The 17,892-nt window shown below is 46.4% G+C and overlaps 1 protein-coding gene across 1 annotated transcript; it reads left to right on the forward strand.

Annotated features, from left to right (window-relative positions):
- Positions 1 to 821: 821 nt before the first annotated feature.
- LOC148842397 (uncharacterized) lies at positions 822 to 8,514 on the forward strand. The gene is made up of 6 exons (XM_088958096.1): positions 822 to 1,256; positions 1,640 to 1,953; positions 2,224 to 2,313; positions 2,399 to 2,470; positions 2,610 to 2,726; positions 7,098 to 8,514. Exons 1-6 carry the CDS (start codon positions 935 to 937, stop codon positions 8,394 to 8,396), a joined length of 2,214 nt encoding a protein of 737 aa, XP_088814222.1. The 5' UTR covers positions 822 to 934; the 3' UTR covers positions 8,397 to 8,514.
- Positions 8,515 to 17,892: the final 9,378 nt, after the last annotated feature.

Consider the following 17,892-nt stretch of genomic DNA (forward strand, 5'->3'; position numbering starts at 1 on the left):
TTTATTATTTATTTATATTTTAAAAATTTTATTTAATTATGACATCATGCATTAATCCAGCGTGAATCAATCGGATTGGGGTTGGCATGCCCAGATTGCACCCTTATCATGAGTAGCTCAAATAGGCCACTATAAGCGTGGGTACCAACCTACCCGACTCATGGGTCTGGGCTATAGCGTTTATTGTGATTGCGATAGTGGTATAGCACAGCTTACTTTGTGTTGTGGGCCGGCCCGTGGGCCTCAAAACTCACCGACTGTACAGTACGGCTTATGGGTATCGGCCTGCGGCTCACTCATAGCTCTAGACTGCAAATGTAGATAGCGGTGGCTCAGTTCTCATGCAAGTTGCAACCCTACGACCCTACGAGACTACCAACGGTAGGGCGATCTGGGAGAGCCCATTCGTATCTATTATTCCCCGAGACCGATCTGCTTCTCACAAAGGGCACACCGACCTCACACGCATTATCCTATCATGCATCGGCAATATTTTCCGTATTTAAGTTATTAAGGGAGATATTCCCAATGCACGGTGGATATACCTGTGAGCCGCCCCTGCGTGAAGAGCAGATCCCGTCCCCACCCACATAAAAGTAAAGCAATTCTCTCTCAACTCACCGGCATTAAAATAAAATGGAGCGTGGCTTCGGTCAGTGCAAGTCCCGTGCTAATTTGTTCATGAGCCGGGTAATTCGATGGTTCGAACCCGGTCCGGCCGGTGAAAGGTCTAGTGAGAGTTAAACCGCTCGTACGGGTTTAAGAAAACACCTGGCGCGTTCTCGTAGTGTGCGAACGGTGTCAGCACGGGGCTTGCACTGACCGAAGCTTAACTCATTAAAATGGTATTCTGACTCTCTACCCTTGCGAAATCTGGGTTCTCAAAAAATCTCCTCTTTGTTGGTTCGGCGGAGGTCTCTCAGCTCAGTCTTCAATGGCGGAAGAGCTTCAGTTCGCGTCTCGTACGGACAACAAGCGGAAGTACGAAGACCAAACGCCTCCACCTTCATCCGCTGCTCGTCGTCCTACTGGATTCTCAGCACCGATCGCTTCACCATCACCAGATTCAACTCACTCTCATCCTCCTTCGTACAACTGCGTACCTCCACCTGTCGATGAGATCCAGCTTGCCAAGCAGCGAGCCCAGGAGATCGCAGCTCGTCTCTTCAGCAACGCTGAAGCGAAACGTCCTCGCGTCGAAAATGGTGCTGGCACAGATGGTACGAATGATAAGGGATTTAGCTCCGGTCCAACAGGTGATGTTTTATTTCCCTTTTCCATTGTTCTCTCTCGTTTTTTCCCCTTTTATTCCGATTCATTGTCTTGCGTATTTCAAGTTGGGTTACAAGGGTTTTTTGGTGTTGCTTTTTTAAAATTATATTGGTTGTTATGTGAGATTTTTGGATTCATAACCGGGCGTGGCATATGTTTTTACGTAGCTTTCCCTCGCGTTCCTTTTTTTTTTAAATACTTTTTATCTCAGTTTTCTTGTTTATTGTTATAATTTTTTGGCTATCTCCGATTTATTCCCAAGACAGGTTTTATCGATTTGGATAAGGAAGTTCGGTTTCCGGTTAGTGCTGTTATCCTTTAATTTATTTACCACAGGTTTCACTGACTCTGCCACCATTGGATGTAGATATTGGACAGAAGCCTCCTGGTTATCAAAATACGAATTCCCAAGTTGGTATAGCACCTTCTTTAGCGATGAATGCAACTTATGGTTTCCAGGGTACAAGCAAAAAGATTGATATTCCCAATGGGAGGGTTGGAGTTATTATTGGTAAAGGTGGAGAAACAATCAAATATCTTCAGCTTCAGTCGGGCGCAAAGATTCAAGTGACAAGGGATATGGATGCGGATCCTAATTCTCTGACTAGAATGGTCGAACTCATGGGTACTCCAGAGCAAATAAACAAGGCAGAACAGCTAATCAATGATGTTCTAGCCGAGGTACTTCATACTAAATTGCGTAACTTAAGTACTGGCATGTTGAGGAATTACCATTCTAGCCTGGCATGCTTGATATCCCTGTTTAAGTTTACCCAGATGATACGTATCAGTGAGAGTTATATCCCGTGAACAAGTAGCAGCTGGAATTTAGTTATCGTTGATTTATTAGTCTGGTGTTAACATAAATATGAAAGCTTCTTGTTATTAGGTCTCTACTAAGGATTTAGTGCTTACTAATTAATTCCATTTTTTTTGTTAAATTATGTGTAGGCTGAAGCTGGGGGTTCTGGCATTGTATCTCGAAGAGTAACAGGGCAACCTGGAACTGAGCAATTTATAATGAAAGTCCCAAACAACAAGGTTTGCAGAACAGCTATAACATGAATGCTCTTTATACTTGTTATTAGTTGGATCTGGGCTATTTGTAATGTGCAATATCTCTCAGGTTGGTTTGATCATTGGTAAGGGAGGTGAGACAATAAAAAATATGCAAGCTAGGTCAGGAGCTCGCATTCAGGTGCACAAGTTATTCTCGTACATGAAGATTTTCTTGATAGCTACAGTTTTTAATTTGGTTATCTTGAATTAGATTGACGGATGCCTTGAAACCTTACCTTTATTTTCTTGTTAAATTATCTGTGTTATCTCTTTTTCAGCTGATACCTTTGCATCTGCCTCCGGGTGATACATCTACAGAAAGAACTGTACAGATAGAGGGCACCAATGAACAAATTGAAGCTGCAAAACAATTGGTTAATGAAGTCACCAGTGAGGTATGTTGAGGTCTTCATTTTTATTGTGGGTTGCAAATGAATGATTCAGTTGTTATGCTTGTTGTATATATTTAGTGTGCCAATGATTAATTGGAGCGTCTGGTAAATGATAAATAATTATTGCAAATGGTGCTACACAGGCTTTTTAAATTAACTAGAACAGTTCAATTGTACTTAACTTTCTATGCATTTGTACTCAGTAGCTCATTAGATTCTATTGTGCAGTTGTGGAAGCAGGCTTATTCTATTTTTCAGTAGTGGAACCACTAATACATTGTTTAAATCTTAGGAAATATGGTGATTCCTGAGTCCTTTGCTACAAGTTTCTGTTTTCTGATATAAGTCATACGATTTTACCTTGCTACTTCTTTTGTTCTACAGTTTCTGTTATGCAGAACAAAGTGCAGCTTCATGGTATTGTTTATTGATTTGTATACTTGACATTGTAATTGTTTTATTGTGATATTTCTCATACTTAAACCTGTTTATACTTTTTTAATTAGCATTTTCTTATACATCTTTGTAATTGTTTTTTTGGTGACGCCACCAACATTTTTTTAAACCTGTTTATACTACTATTTTCATAGTGGTGCTATGTTCATTTTCCCCATCATGGCGCCTTTTCTCAAACCTTCTCTTACTTTATATGTGATTTTTCTAGATTCTAACAGATTTTCAATATTAATTTTGTACATATTGCAGAATGGTGAGGTTGCAATATTGCATATAATGCTCATATCACCAATATTTTATACTGATAACTGTTATTTGGAATTGATTACTTTCACAAGTCATTTGGTTCTCATGCTACTGTTTCTATTCTCCTATCTTCTAGTTTATTAATTTTGAACTGCTTAAGGATATTATAGTGCTTATGGTGCCCATCAAACATTTCTAAGGTTTAGTTGGTTTATCCATCAGTTATTTTTGGAGATACTGATTTTTCATTCTGGTAGCTCTTGTCGTTTACTATATGTGGAAGATTGGTAGTGCTTTACAATTGAGACTTCTCAATCCTATAGAAAGGGGAACTTGTGTGGCATTTCTTTTTTATTATATGTGTATTGTCCTGCTCTGGCAGTTCTTGTTCCAAACTTAATTAGTACTTTTAATATATTATTACTTCTTGCCTTACATTTCTTTGGTGGCTGGACCTGACTGGTTTTGGCTGGACCTGACTGGTTTTGCAATATTCTTTGGTTTATGAATGAAGCTTATGTGTTTGAAGACCATGGCATATTTATTTTATTCATTATAGTTTTAAAAGATTTGGGTGTTATCCTTGATCTGATTGAACAGTTTCATGTCTATATTTGTTTCTTATATAGATTCCATTAGTACCTTAAGGAACTATGTTCTTGATGTTTGTTTGAATCTCTCGCCTTCTTTTTGCCAACAAAAATTTGGATTGGACTTTCTGATTATCTTTATAAATGCTTGGACCTTGTGGTCAAGCTGGTGTCTATTTCTGAACTTTGATATCTTTAATTAGTTCTGTTGTTATGTTTCTTTTACATTCTATAAAAAATGGTTTGTTTTTTGAGTTTATTGCTTTCTCTTGAGGATGCCCAAGGATCAGGAAGATTCTAGGCACAATTTTGACACTAACGTGCACAGTATTAGGGGATAACATCCATTCTTGAAGAAGGTGGGTTTTTTACTGTACTTATTTATCTTTGAGTGAATACTGTCCACTCCTATATATATATATATTTGAGTTACATCAGCGATTCAGTGCCTTGGTTATCCTGGTTGTCTGTGCTTTTTTACCATATCTGCCTGGACCTCTTGTAGGTGTGATCATTATGGTTGGTTCTTGAGATTATGAGCCTACAAAGTTACTGGTTGATTGTATAGTCTTGTTGTATCTGCCAGTGCCTTTTTATAATTTCCTAACTGAAGTGGTTTGTGGAGATGCGTTACGATTAGATCCATAAGTGGTATTCTCAAATGTTGGACTTCGATCTTGGAAGCTTTTGTGAGGGAACATAAAAAATGTATTTTATGTTCTAGTCAGTTTATTGATTTTCTATGGATTTGTCGAATCTTCAGTTTTCTGAAGTAGGCCTGAGGTTTTGTTGCCATTGAGGTTATTGTATTGTACAAATTTGGTGTTTTGTGTAAAGCAAAACATTAATCTTTAGTTGGGGCTTTCTGCTGGATTTATGGATCTTCAAGTTCGTGAAGCAGGTCTCATGTTATTGTTTCAATTGAAGTTATTAAATTATTCAAATGCCTCCTATTTGAATCATGGTTTACAGCTGTCCTTGGCTAGATGTCAAAGTGGGCCATTATTGGGATAATAGCATTAGCCTATCTGGCTATCCAAATACTTGTATTGATTGTATCTATTGTATAGACTCATTATTGGGAATTATATTAGGATTAGCTTTTATTGGTGCAAATTGTGTAACGATGCTTACTTTATGTTAATTCCTTATTTGGAGTTTGTTTGGCATGACTCCGTTATGGTTATGCTTGTTTGTTTATAACTGATTGACCTTCTGGAGGAGAACTCTTGTTGTTGGAAATTTTGGGAAATTGTAAATGATTTTTGAAGGTGAAGAAATGGCAACAGGAATATCTAATTGTACTGTTTTTATGTTCAGTTGTCAATGTCTCTGTTTCGGTTAATTGTGACTTTATGAAAGCACAAGTCTTTGGGCTCCTCAATCTTCCTTGCATTCTGTTGATACAATGCATTATGGTAGAAATTCTGTTCCTCAATTAACCATACATGGAACCAAAGGTTTATTTAGTTTTATTCTCTATCTAAATGTTTAATCAAGGGTTAGATCTGGGATTGTAGAGCCATCCATTCTTTTATATGGTTTTACACAAAATTGTCCTTTATTAATGTTAAGGGAGTTTCTGATGATTCAACTTAGATTATTGGGGTTTTAATTGGCCATAATAGCCCGTAAGTTCAATTTTGCTTGGTCACGTGCCACTTTTTAGGAGACAATCTTCTGATGCAGATCCAGTTCAGCCCTGCTGGTTTGGGAGGAGGGGACTTGGTTGATGATTTGTGACCTTAAAAGTGCTATTTCTGTCTTGTGGTCTAACATTGTCTGACCTAAAATCTTGTTAACCTCTTTCCCCTAATGGAACCACCTGAAGTTGAACCAGTTTGACTGCCTCCAGGTATAGTATGAAGAATTGCCTTGTTTATCCTTGCAATATTCTCTGGTGAGTTGTTAGTCTATGTTGCATCTCATCATTCCAGCCTTGTTATGAAAATAAATAGGACTTGTGATTACCTTCTTTGTGTCAGGCCATACCTGTGTAATGACAGTTGGGCAGTTTAAAAATTGTCTACTTTTTCTCATCATTTGGTTGATGTAGCTGATGCTTTTTTTACTGCAATTTATTTTTGCTATTGTATTTTTGAAGCTGGTGTATCTTTTCATATTCTATACACGGGATATGCCTTTGCTTCTTTTACAGGATTACTTTTTTGGTTGGATCTAACAAGTTTTCCTGTCGTGTTGCCTTTCTTTCAAGTAATGCATCCTTGGCAATGTCTTGTCATAGATATTTTGTTTCAGTTCAATGTCTCTATTTCTATATTGCAATATACTGTCTTACGATTACACATAAAAGCCTAATACCTTTCTGTTCAACTTTGTATTCTTATAATACCTGTTCGTCAAGGTTCAGGAACAACTTTGTGTTAGTTTTGTCTGTATAGAACAATATTCTTCTTTGTTGGTTCTCAGACCTTTGATGCCTCATATTCAGTTGATCAAGGTATAGGCTACTGTTCTAGCAGAAGGAAAGCTATAGGCATCTTTGTTGGGTGGTGTGCTGGTGAGGTGATCGATTTGATCATATAGCAGCTGATGTTATTTTTGTTCTGTGCTACATTAAACTTTTCTAGGCTAGTTCTATTGTCTTATATGAGCTGCCTTTGCTTTTGACTCTATTTTTCTATTTCTTAATCTTGAAATTGTGGGAGTGATATTTGACAAACTTGTTGCCACCTATCAATAGTCTGCCTGCTTCTCTGCTTTCCTGTTTAGTGCCTTTTGTAGCTTTTTGCCACTTTCTTTTTGTACCCATTCACTTCAAGTAGAGAGAGGATGGGCATATGCTGGCGTAACCTGAATAATTCATCACCAGTACGGTATGTAGGCGTCTTTACCCTCACAATGCAAAATATGCATTTGCAATGCATCAAACTTTATTTTTTTTGAAAGCAACAAACTTCCTTTTTGTCAGCTTTTAACCAGTGTAATGTTTCTTTATGTTGATTTTTTAATGTTTGAATATGCCTAGCTGCTTTACATATTTCATGTTTTGGTGTTTACCTTTGTTGCTTGTGTGTATTTGGAGAAGTTTGTGTTGGTTCACATGTACAATGTTTTGCAGAATCGTGTTAGAAATCCTCCAATGGCTGGGGGATATCCTCAGCAAGGTTACAGGCCTCCACGACCTCCAATGAGTTGGGGTCCACCTGGTGCACCACCAATGCAGCAACCGGGCTATGGCTACATGCAGCCTGGAGCTTATCCAGGGCCACCAACTCAGTACAACATGTCTCAGCCGTCTTATGCTGGCTATCCACCTCAGCAAACATCAGGAGGATATTCTTCTGGGTGGGATCAAAAACCAGTTCCAGCAAGTCAGCAAACTACTCAGGGTGGTGGATATGATTACTACAATCAACAACCTCCAGCACAGCAGCAACAACAGCAAACTCAGGGAGGGCCTTCGAATCCTGCTGACAACTCTGGTTACAGTTATGGTCAACCACCAAGTTCTGGTTACAATCATCAGGGGCCTTATGGAGATCCAAATTATGCTAACCCACCTGTCGGGCAACAAGGCTATCCTCAGGATGGTTATGGTGGTGGTTATCACACACCAGCACCTCAACCAGGATATGTTCAGCCACAATCAAATCCACAGCCGGGATATGACCAGCAACAAAGCTATACTTCTGCACCCACCTATGGGGCTGTGGGTGGCCCAGCACAAGATGGACCTCCAGCATCTTATGGACCACAAGGGGGCGCTACTCAAGTTCCTGCAACACCACAAATCCCTCCACCTGTTCAACCTTCGGCTGCTTCCCAGCAGGGATATGCTGGTCAGCAGCCTAGCAACACGCCCTCAAGCTATCCTCAAGGAGCAAGTCAGCCAAGTTATGGAATGCCTCCAACTTCACAACCAAGTTACGGAAGCCAACCACAGAGTGGCGGCTATGGTCAATCTGGACCACTTACCCAGCCAAGCTATGGACCACCTCAGACCCTGAAGCCACCTCCTAGTCAACTGTATGGACAGCCCCAGCAGCCTCCGAACACCCAGGGAACCTCCTATGTTCAACCTGTAGCTGGTCAACCGGGTTATTCTCAACAGCCTCCTACACAATCGGGGTATGCACAGCCAGACTCAAGCCACCATCGGACTCAGCAACCCCCACCTTCAGGTTTTGGGTCAGGTGGTTTTCAGGCAAGCTACGGTCAACAGCCTTGTGGTGCACCAACTGCAGCCCAGCCTGGGTATGGGCAGCAGCCTTATAGCGATTATAGTGGAGGTTATTCTCAGCCTGCTTATTCATCTGACAATGCTGCAGGAGGGAATGTTCATGGGGCGCAGGATGCAGGTCCTGTTCCTCAGGCTGCTCAGCAGAGTGGGGTTGCACAAACCTCTCCTGAAAGTTGAACTTTAGTACTGAGCTAATTCGTCTTTTGTTTTTTTTTTTTTGAAATTTGTTATAGATTTAGTGTCTTGACTCCTATTGGATGTATGTTCCTAGTTTAAGATCAGGGATATTTCAGCACTTGTTAGTTTTGTTAGTTGTTTAATTTCGTCGAGATTGTCTTATTTTAATCACGGGATTGGAGGGGTGAAGGTGCATAGCACTGCCATAGTGTCACGGGGGTAGTTCTACAACGGAAGAAACCCGTGCGGCGTTCAGGCCAAGGCAGGCCAGGTTAGAAAGCCTTATGTGTGTTTGGGGCTAGGAGTTGCCCGATGAGATGGCTCCATCAAGGTTAGTAGCATTGGATCATTACCATAGTTCACATGGTTGGGTCTCTCTGTTGGTTCTTTTCGGTCCATGGGAGGCGTCGCTTACGTGCTAAAGGGGGATTGCCAGATAAGAGGTGACTTGGTGCCGATGAGAGGGGCTCCTGTATGCTGATGATGCTAGGCAGCTAGGCACTTGTCGTGCCAATGATGATAGGTAATTGTTTGGTCGGAGTATATCCGTGTGTTATGGGCAACGAGATAGCTCAATCAGCTATGATATGGGGCTGACGAGGTGTAGGGACATGCTTAGGCGAAATTCACATGCCAAGCCTCCCTTCAGTGAGCGGAGGCACAATGCCGTTTATGCACAGTCTCTATAAGCATGTGCGTGTTCACGAGGAACCTTGGTAGCCATGCTAACTATTAATTAGGGCTGCCCTGCAAGGGATGCTGGTTTAGGAGTGTCAAGGTCAGGTATCCAAGGAGGTTGGCCACATTTCCTCAATGAGTACGTCAAGTTTTTGGTGGTTTGTCTGAAGATAATACGACTTTTCCCAATAATCGTATTGGCAAAAATGACGGTGATGCCCCTTAACGTAAGCCCACCAAGCGTAGGTAAGGCTAAGCTTGTGTTAGACTGTGACAACAGGGTAAGTGTAGGATTTTTGGGCATCGAGGCTTTGATCCATGCCTTATTTGTCTTACATGCTAGGTCGGGCTTGGTTTTGACTTTGGACAAAAAAATTCATTACTAGGGCAATTGCAAGAAGACAGAAACATGGTTTTTAAAACTAGACCAAACCAGACAATCAGACCAGAAAAATTGGGAACCGGTCACTAATTTTTCCCCAAATCTGTTTTTTCCCCAAAACCATTGATTTTGGTTAGCAAATCGTTGAATTGGCCGATTAATCATTCGAACCGTTCAAATGGTTTGATCGTTTTTCAAAATTTTTAATTTTTCTTTTATTTTTTTTTGACAAAACGGGCCGACCGTTCAGGTCAAGCGGTTGGACCGTTCAAATCGGTAACCAGACCCTTGACCGGTTCAGTTTTAAAAACCATGGCCAGAAAGTATTGGAATCATAGAGGAGAAAAATAGACACCAACAACGAAGACAAAAGAGAAGAAACGAAGACTACAACAAAGAAAATAAACAAAAGGAGAAAACTAAAGATCTAAAACAACTAAGAAAAGCAACCCAACAACTCTTTAGGAGGGCTGAGGATGCTGCGTATCCCTTTCTCAAGGAATCAAAAGCCACTCTGGAGGATGAAACCACACGGACTACCGACTGTGAGCACCCCTTCTTGCTAATTCACGGGTTACATAGTTGGCCTCCCTTCTGATGAGAAACTCAAAATCAAATCTGAAAAATTGAATAAAACCAACAAGATAGGCTTAGGCACTTGAATGAGCATTACGTGACCATTCTTTCCAAGCAAGAAGAAACCACAATCATCTCTAAGTACTAAATCAAAACTTCCATAATTCTTGACAAAATTACCATTCTTGATGAGAAGTTTTCCACATTGCTTCTTGATGAAGGAAAATTTGGCCTGACCTCTTTATTATGAGAACGTGGCAGAAACGACAACTCGGCAAAAGGGGTCAAGCCTAGGTGGCAACAAGGGCACACTCCGCCGAATTAACCCACCTTGTAATAGCTCGAGGTAAACTTCGCCCAACTGCGTCTTGTAACAGCTCGGGATAGACTTCGCCGAACTACCATCTTGTAACAGCTCGGGGTAGACTTCGCCGAACTGCCACCTTGTAACAGCTCGGGGTAGACTTCACCGAACTGACCGCCTTGTAACAGCTCGGGATAGACTTCGCCGAACTACCACCTTGTAACAGCTCGGGGTAGACTTCGCCGAACTGCCACCTTGTAACAGCTCGGGGTAGACTTCGCCGAACTGCCACCTTGTAACAGCTCGGGACACACTTCGCCGAACTGCCACCTTGTAACAGCTCGGGGTAGACTTCGCCGAACTGCCACCTTGTAACAGCTCGGGGTAGACTTCGCCGAACTGCCACCTTGTAACAGCTCGGGACACACTTCGCCGAACTGATCCACCTTGTTACAGTTCGGGATACCTCTGAGCTCAAGACCGCCTCGCTCAGCACTTCGCATCATCTTCTAGGCACCAAAGCCAAACAAGTCATACCATGCCTGGCACCAGGGAATTCCGTGCCCGAGGGCGCCACGCCTGACTGACTTGGGATCTGACGTTTTGGCAACAGCACTCTAAACGGCCACCTGCCACCGCCACTGACGCCGCCATCTCCAGTTAGACGGTTAGGCAGTGACGGTTTTGTCTCAACAGAAGGGACGACAGCCGAGTTGACAAGCGCCAGAGTAATCATACCCGATCTGACAAGGGCCTCGGGACGAGTACGCGAAGCGACTATAAGAGCCCCCTGCCCCCCCGATAAGAGAGGTATGCAAAAACTTTGCGCTATCTGGTATTACCTTTCTTTTGAAAGATTCTAACTTGAGCTTCGGAGCCTCTACACCGGGTTCCCCCCGGAGCTTTCCCATCTCTCCCGTTTCAGGATCCCTGCTACCTCGTTCGAAAGCAAGGCAGCGGACAACTAAGACCAGCCGGATCGCGCTCCATCAATTGGCGCCGTCTGTGGGAAAACGCTTCAAAAAGCCTCCCTCCAAACTTCGATACCCCCTTTCTTCTTTAAAAATCCCAATACTCATGGCCTCCTCCAGCAACACCGGACGCGGCACAGAGACAAATGCCACCGGGGAGCAACTTTAGGTCCTCGTAGTGTGCGTTGGACAGTTCACCATCCCCCTTTCGGCGGATGGGATCCCCATCCTGAACACGCCACAAGCAGTGGCACCCGTAAACCCTCCTACCACAAATGTCCCCTTTCATCTCCCCATTGAGACAACTTTCACTGAACCAACTGTCGTCCCCCTAGCAGCTAGCCAAGACCGGTTGGAGGACCTGGTGCAGTGCATGCGGACAATGCAAGCCCAAATGCAACAGTTCCAGCAACACCAGCTTCACCAGCACCAAGTGCTGCACAACATCTCCCAATATCACTACCAACAGCAGTTCCCCCAACTGCCACTGAACCAACCACTACTTCCACCTCGCCACCCCGCTCCGAGGCCGGTCAAGGTCTCCCCGCAGGATGGGCGCCCCCGCCAGGCGAAGGCCTCTCGGCCCCAAAACCACCCCAACAGCCAGGCCTCGTCCCCAGGCCGAAGAGAGAGAAATGTCATCCCCGCCTCGCAACCCGCGGGTGGGTCGGGAACCTCGTCCGCGAAGTCGGCACCCCGGCGCTCCAAGCCCGAGCTCCCGCTCACCGAAAATCGATTCAGCGCCCTGGCGGCGGACTACCAGCACTCCGGGCCCATTGAGGTCGGTAACACGGAGGCCAGCAGCGCCAGCACAAGGCCCGCTCAACGGCGAAGGCGCCGGCGAAGCCGCCAGACCGCCACCCGCGCCTTGTCGAAAGTCAGAGGCAAAGCCACGAGCTCGGACGAGGTAGGGGCTACCCCGGCTCTCTCCGTTCCTTCCCCCCTCGCATCGGAACTCCTGGCGGTCCCCTTACCCAGAGACTTCAAACTCCCACCTCTGGACAAGTACGACGGGTCCTTCGACCCCAACGACCACGTTGACGCCTTTCAGTCGCAAATGCACCTCGCCAGGGCTAGCGAATCATGCATGTGCGTGGCCTTTACCACCACCCTCAGGGGGGTAGCCTGCACTTGGTACAGGAACCTGGCCCTCGGGTCGATAAAGTGCTGGGCCCAGTTCGTGCAAGTCTTCACCACGCACTTCGTCACCAGCCGACGGTGCCCCAGAACAGAGGAAAGCATCTTCGGAGTGGTCCAAAGAGAAGGAGAGTCTATTCGGGGCTACATCAAGCGGTTCAACGAGGCATGCTTGCAAATACCACGGTTGGACCCCGTAGTGCAGCTCGCGGCGGCCAAAAGAGGGGTGGCGCACAAAGAGTTCAAATGGCACATGGTGGCCAACCAACCCGCGACCGTGGCCGAATTCCTCAAACTCGCGGATAAGTTCATGAGGACTGAGGAAGAGATCAACCAACGAACCGAAGGCGGGAACGAGAAAAGAAAGAGAGAAGGCGAGCTCCCCAACCCGGTGAGTAGAAAAAACCCGATCCGGGAGCCGAAGCCGAACCAGTCCTTCCGGGCCCCCTTAGCAGTTCGGACGGACTACACGCCGTTGAACACGAGGCGGACAAAGATCTTAATGACGATCAAAGATGCTCCGTACGTTAGGTGGCCACCTCGCCTGAAGGGAAATCCGAACGATAGAAACAAGAATTTATATTGTAGTTTCCATAGAGACCATGGTCATAGCATTGAACAGTGTAATAGCCTCCACGACGAGATAGAGGGACTCATCCGTCGCGGATACTTGAGAAATTTTGTACAGCACAACAATAACAATAAAGCAGGTCGGCAAGGGGAGCAAGAAAAGGATACACCCGAGTTTAGCAACAGACCTGCCGAACCGTTGCAGAAGCAGCCTCCGGAAGAGAGGCCAGTTCGGGGAACCATCCATGTAATAGTGGGAGGATCCGTAGTAGCGGGGTGTACCTCGGCAGTAGCCCGGACTTCAGTTCGCGAAGTGGCCCTCGAAGAAAGGAACCCCCCAAAGAGGCCAAAGACCGAAGAGCCAATCTTTTTCACGGAGGACGACGCGCGAGGAGTCCACTACCCCCATGATGACGCGCTTGTCATTAAGCTAAGGATTAGCGATTTCAAGGTCAGGCGCGTGCTCGTAGATTCGGGCAGCTCAGCGGACATCCTCTTCAAATCGGCATTTGACCAGCTGCAGTTAAAGAGGAGCGAGCTGAAGCCCGCGAACACTCCCCTGGTAGGTTTCAGCGGAGAGGAAGTTAGGCCCCTCGGGAAAATAACTGTCCCTGTGGAAGTCGGCACATGGCCTTGTACGGTCAGACTCAATCATGATTTCCTGGTAGTCGCGACCCCCTCCCCATACAATGCCATAATAGGGCGGCCGATCACGCATGTCCTATGGGCGGCGGTCTCCACCTACTATTTGGCCATGAAGTTCTCTACGGACTTCGGTATAGGGGTAGCGCGGGGCGACCAGCTCAAGTCCCGCAAGTGCTACGTTGCCGCCCTAAAGGGAAAAACCAAGACGGCCGACGACCTCGAGCTGGAGCGGCCAGTGGAGCAAGGTGAGGAGCGAGCTTCGCCCACGGAGGAAACAGTCGCAATCCAGGCTTCAGCTACGGACCTAGCTCGCACACTAAGCATCGGAGCTTCCATCGAAGATCCCCTACGAGCCGAACTGGTAAGTTTTTTACTCCAAAATTTAGATATTTTTGCCTGGTTCGCGGCCGACATGCCCGGCATTAGCCTCGGACTGATAACTCACAAGCTTAATACTGACCCTGTAGTCAGACCCGTTAGACAGAAGAAACGCAACTTAGCCCCAGAGCGCTGGAGAGCGGTCGACGAGGAGGTTGAGAAGCTCCTCGCAGCAAACTTCATAAGGGAAGTCCACCACCCGAGCTGGGTGGCCAACCCGGTGTTGGTAAAAAAGGCAAACGGCAAGTGGCGCATGTGCGTCGACTATATCGACTTGAACCGAGCTTGCCCGAAAGACTGCTTCCCCCTCCCCAGAATTGACCGCCTAGTGGACGCGACCTCGGGAAACGAGTTGCTAAGCTTCCTGGACGCCTACTCGGGCTACAACCAAGTTAGGATGGACCCATCCGACGAGGAAAAAACCAGCTTCATTACCGAGTTCGGCCTGTATTGCTACAAAGTCATGCCCTTCGGACTAAAAAACGCCGGGGCAACTTTCCAAAGACTTGTAAATAAGCTGTTTCGGCCCCTGATTGGTACGAAGATAGAGTGCTATGTAGACGACATGGTCGTCAAAACTCAGTTTTCACAAGAGTTAATACAAGACTTAGATTATGTTTTCCAAATCCTGCGACACTTTAGCATGAAGTTGAATCCCAACAAGTGTGTCTTCGGCGTCACCTCGGGCAAGTTCCTAGGCTACATTGTCAATCGGCGTGGTATTGAGGCCAACCCAGACAAAGTAAAAGCCGTTCTAGATATGCAACCACCTCGGAAAGTAAAAGAGGTCCAGAGGCTAAACGGCCGCATAGCCGCTCTAAGCCGCTTCTTATCCAAGTCAGCAGACCGCTGCCTACCCTTCTTCAAGGCAGTCAAAGGCAAAGGGTTCGAATGGACCCAGGACTGCCAGTTCGCGTTCGACGAACTAAAAGGTTACCTCGCTAGTATACCAACCTTAGCCCGGCCCGAGGTGGGCGAGGTCTTACAATTGTACCTCTCGGCGAGCGATGAGGCGGTCAGTTCGGTACTAATAAAGGAAACAGATCGGGTCCAACGACCCATATATTATGTTAGTAAAATTTTGCAGGGAGCAGAGGCAAGGTACCCGGAGATAGAAAAATTAGCATACGCCCTAGTAATAGCAGTTCGGAAACTCCGCCCGTACTTCCAGGCTCATACAGTCATCGTCCTAACTGACAAACCTCTCAAACAAGTTTTACTCAAACCCGAAGTCTCCGGTCTACTGACGAAATGGGCCATCGAACTCAGCGAGTACGATCTCCAGTACAAACCGAGAACCGCTATCAAGGCCCAAGCTTTGGCAGATTTTATCGCCGAGTGCACTTTCAGCCACGAAGCCCCACAGGTCGAGCCCGAGGTCCCCATTTGCGGCGAACCCGGAGCTCCTGAGCCCATAGAGTTCGAACCCCGTGAAGTAGCATCCAGTGTGGCATCTCTCCTGATCAGGCGAAGAGCGAATTGGGATGAGGAGCTATGGATCCTTCACGTGGATGGTTCCTCGAACCGGCAGGGCAGCGGAGCTGGAATAGTCTTGTGCGGCCCGAGCGGCACAAAAGTAGAGTACGCGCTACTTTTTGAGTTCGCGGCATCCAACAACGAGGCAGAGTACGAAGCACTAATCGCCGGGCTGGACCTAGCACGAAAGTTAAAGGCAAAACACTTGGTCATCTGCAGTGATTCTCAGCTCGTGGTAAACCAAGTTACCGGCGAGTACGAAGCACGCGATCTCTCCATGATTGCATATTTGGCCAAAGTAAAAGAAGCCCTGCTCAACTTCCGGTCACACATCATCAGGCAAATCCCGAGGTCCGAAAACACTGAGGCCGACGCCCTGTACCGGTTAGCCAGCACGAGTCACAACAATATGAGAACTGTGTACATAGAGGACTTACCTCGGCCTAGTATTCTCGGGGGGACAGAGGAGGTCGCTCCCATCTTAGAAGCCGAGCCGAGCTGGATCGATCCACTCGCGAGCTTCCTGATAGACGGAACCCTCCCTGTAGAACGCAATGCCGCCAAAAGGGTGCAGCGCCAGGCGGCCAAATATGTCATAATAGACGAACGGTTATACCGACGGTCGTACACGCTCCCCTATTTGCGGTGCCTGCGACCTACCGAAGCCGAGTTTGTACTCCGCGACACTCATGAAGGCCTGTGCGGCGGACACTTGGGGGGCAGAGCACTCGCCCAAAAGGCACTTCGACAAGGATACTACTGGCCAACGATGAAGGCAGAAGCTGTCGATCTCGTCAGAAAATGCGACAAGTGTCAGAAGCACGCTAACATCCACCATCAACCTGCCTCCGACCTCAAATACCTCGCCAGCCCGTGGCCCTTTGCACAATGGGGCATCGACCTCCTCGGGCCATCCCACCAGCAGCAGGCGGGCGAAAATTCTTAATTGTTGCGGTAGATTATTTTACGAAGTGGATAGAAGCCGAACCTCTAGCAACTGTTACGGCCCGAAACATACAGAACTTCTTTTGGAAGAACATAGTATGTCGCTTCGGATTACCTCGGATTCTAATTTCTGAAAACGGCAAACAGTTCGAGGATATCAAGTTCCAAGAGTGGTGCCAGGACATGGGGATTCGACAAAATTTCACGTCAGTCGCGCACCCACAGGTAAACGGTCAGACGGAAGTAATGAACAGAGCCATCCTGCGCGGACTGAAAGCACGTTTGGATCGAGCTAAGGGATTGTGGGCCGAAGAGCTACCAAGTGTCTTATGGGCTCACCGAACGACCGAAAAAGCAGCCACGGGAGAAACCTCCTTCAACCTCACCTACGGCACTGAAGCGGTGATCCCGGCGGAAATCGAAATACCAACGTTGCGATTAGAAACATACGACGATCGGACGAACAGAGAGGAGTTACGCACCAACCTCGACCTACTGGACGAGGTAAGGGACCTCCCGCACATCCGAACAGCGGCATACCAGCAGCAGGTAGCCCGCTACTACAATAGCAGAGTAAAGCGATGAAGCTTCCGAGTCGGCGACCTGGTCCTCCGAAAAATTATGGTGCCCGAACCCGGCGTCGGCAAGCTTGGACCTAATTGGGAAGGTCCCTATAAAGTAAAAACAACGCTCGGGGGCGCATATGAACTCGAAACCTTGGAAGGCAAACGAGTACCCCGAACGTGGAACATCGTGAACTTGAGGCGATACTACCTATAAACCACCTAGCGAAGTGGACGAAATCAGGCCGTGCCACAAGGCAAGCCGAGGAACTTCAACACATTATCAGCTCGGCAAAAAAATCAGTTCACGGCATAAAAGACCACGAAAATCTAAAAACCCGACAAAGAAACAGCTCGGGGAAGATGAGCAAGGGAAAAAGACACTCCATTGCAAGAAACAATACATTGGCAAAAAAAAAAAAAAATAAAATTACATGCCCGGATCCACTTCTTTGCCATCGGAAGGCACTTCAACAACACCCGAAGGCCCTGCCTCTCCTTCAGAGTCCGGCTCGCCATCGACAGCATTGGCCATCTCCTGAGTTATGCGCGAAGTGGTTATGGCACTTACATCGAGGTCGGGGTATGTATTCCAGATCATCCACCGGCTCAACTTGAACCCCCTCCTGTAAGAGTCCACCATCAGATCGTCAAAACGCGGGGAGGCAATGTAGTCTTCAACTGCCTTCTTTTTGGCGTCTTCAATGCCTTGGGAGAAAATCTGTGTTCTCTCCCTAATGTCCTCCTGAAGATACTCGACTTGATGCTGCAAATCCAACTTCAAGTCCGCCATGTGCTTGACAACTACCCCCATGGCCTCGGCGTCACGCTGAGACCTCGCCTGTCTGGCCATCGCGACGCGAGCAGCCTT

This window comes from Nelumbo lutea, chromosome 8 (assembly GCF_056320005.1).
Source record: "Nelumbo lutea isolate HS-2025 chromosome 8, American lotus-T2T, whole genome shotgun sequence".
Taxonomy (NCBI): domain Eukaryota; kingdom Viridiplantae; phylum Streptophyta; class Magnoliopsida; order Proteales; family Nelumbonaceae; genus Nelumbo; species Nelumbo lutea.

Bases quoted from the DNA above. Each gene is read 5' to 3' on its own strand.
- LOC148842397 (XM_088958096.1), top strand. From the start codon at position 935: ATGGCGGAAGAGCTTCAGTTCGCGTCTCGTACGGACAACAAGCGGAAG. The intron at 2,471-2,609 runs GTGCACAAGTTA...TCTCTTTTTCAG, and splicing joins GGTCAGGAGCTCGCATTCAG to CTGATACCTTTGCATCTGCC. The intron at 2,727-7,097 runs GTATGTTGAGGT...AATGTTTTGCAG, and splicing joins TTAATGAAGTCACCAGTGAG to AATCGTGTTAGAAATCCTCC.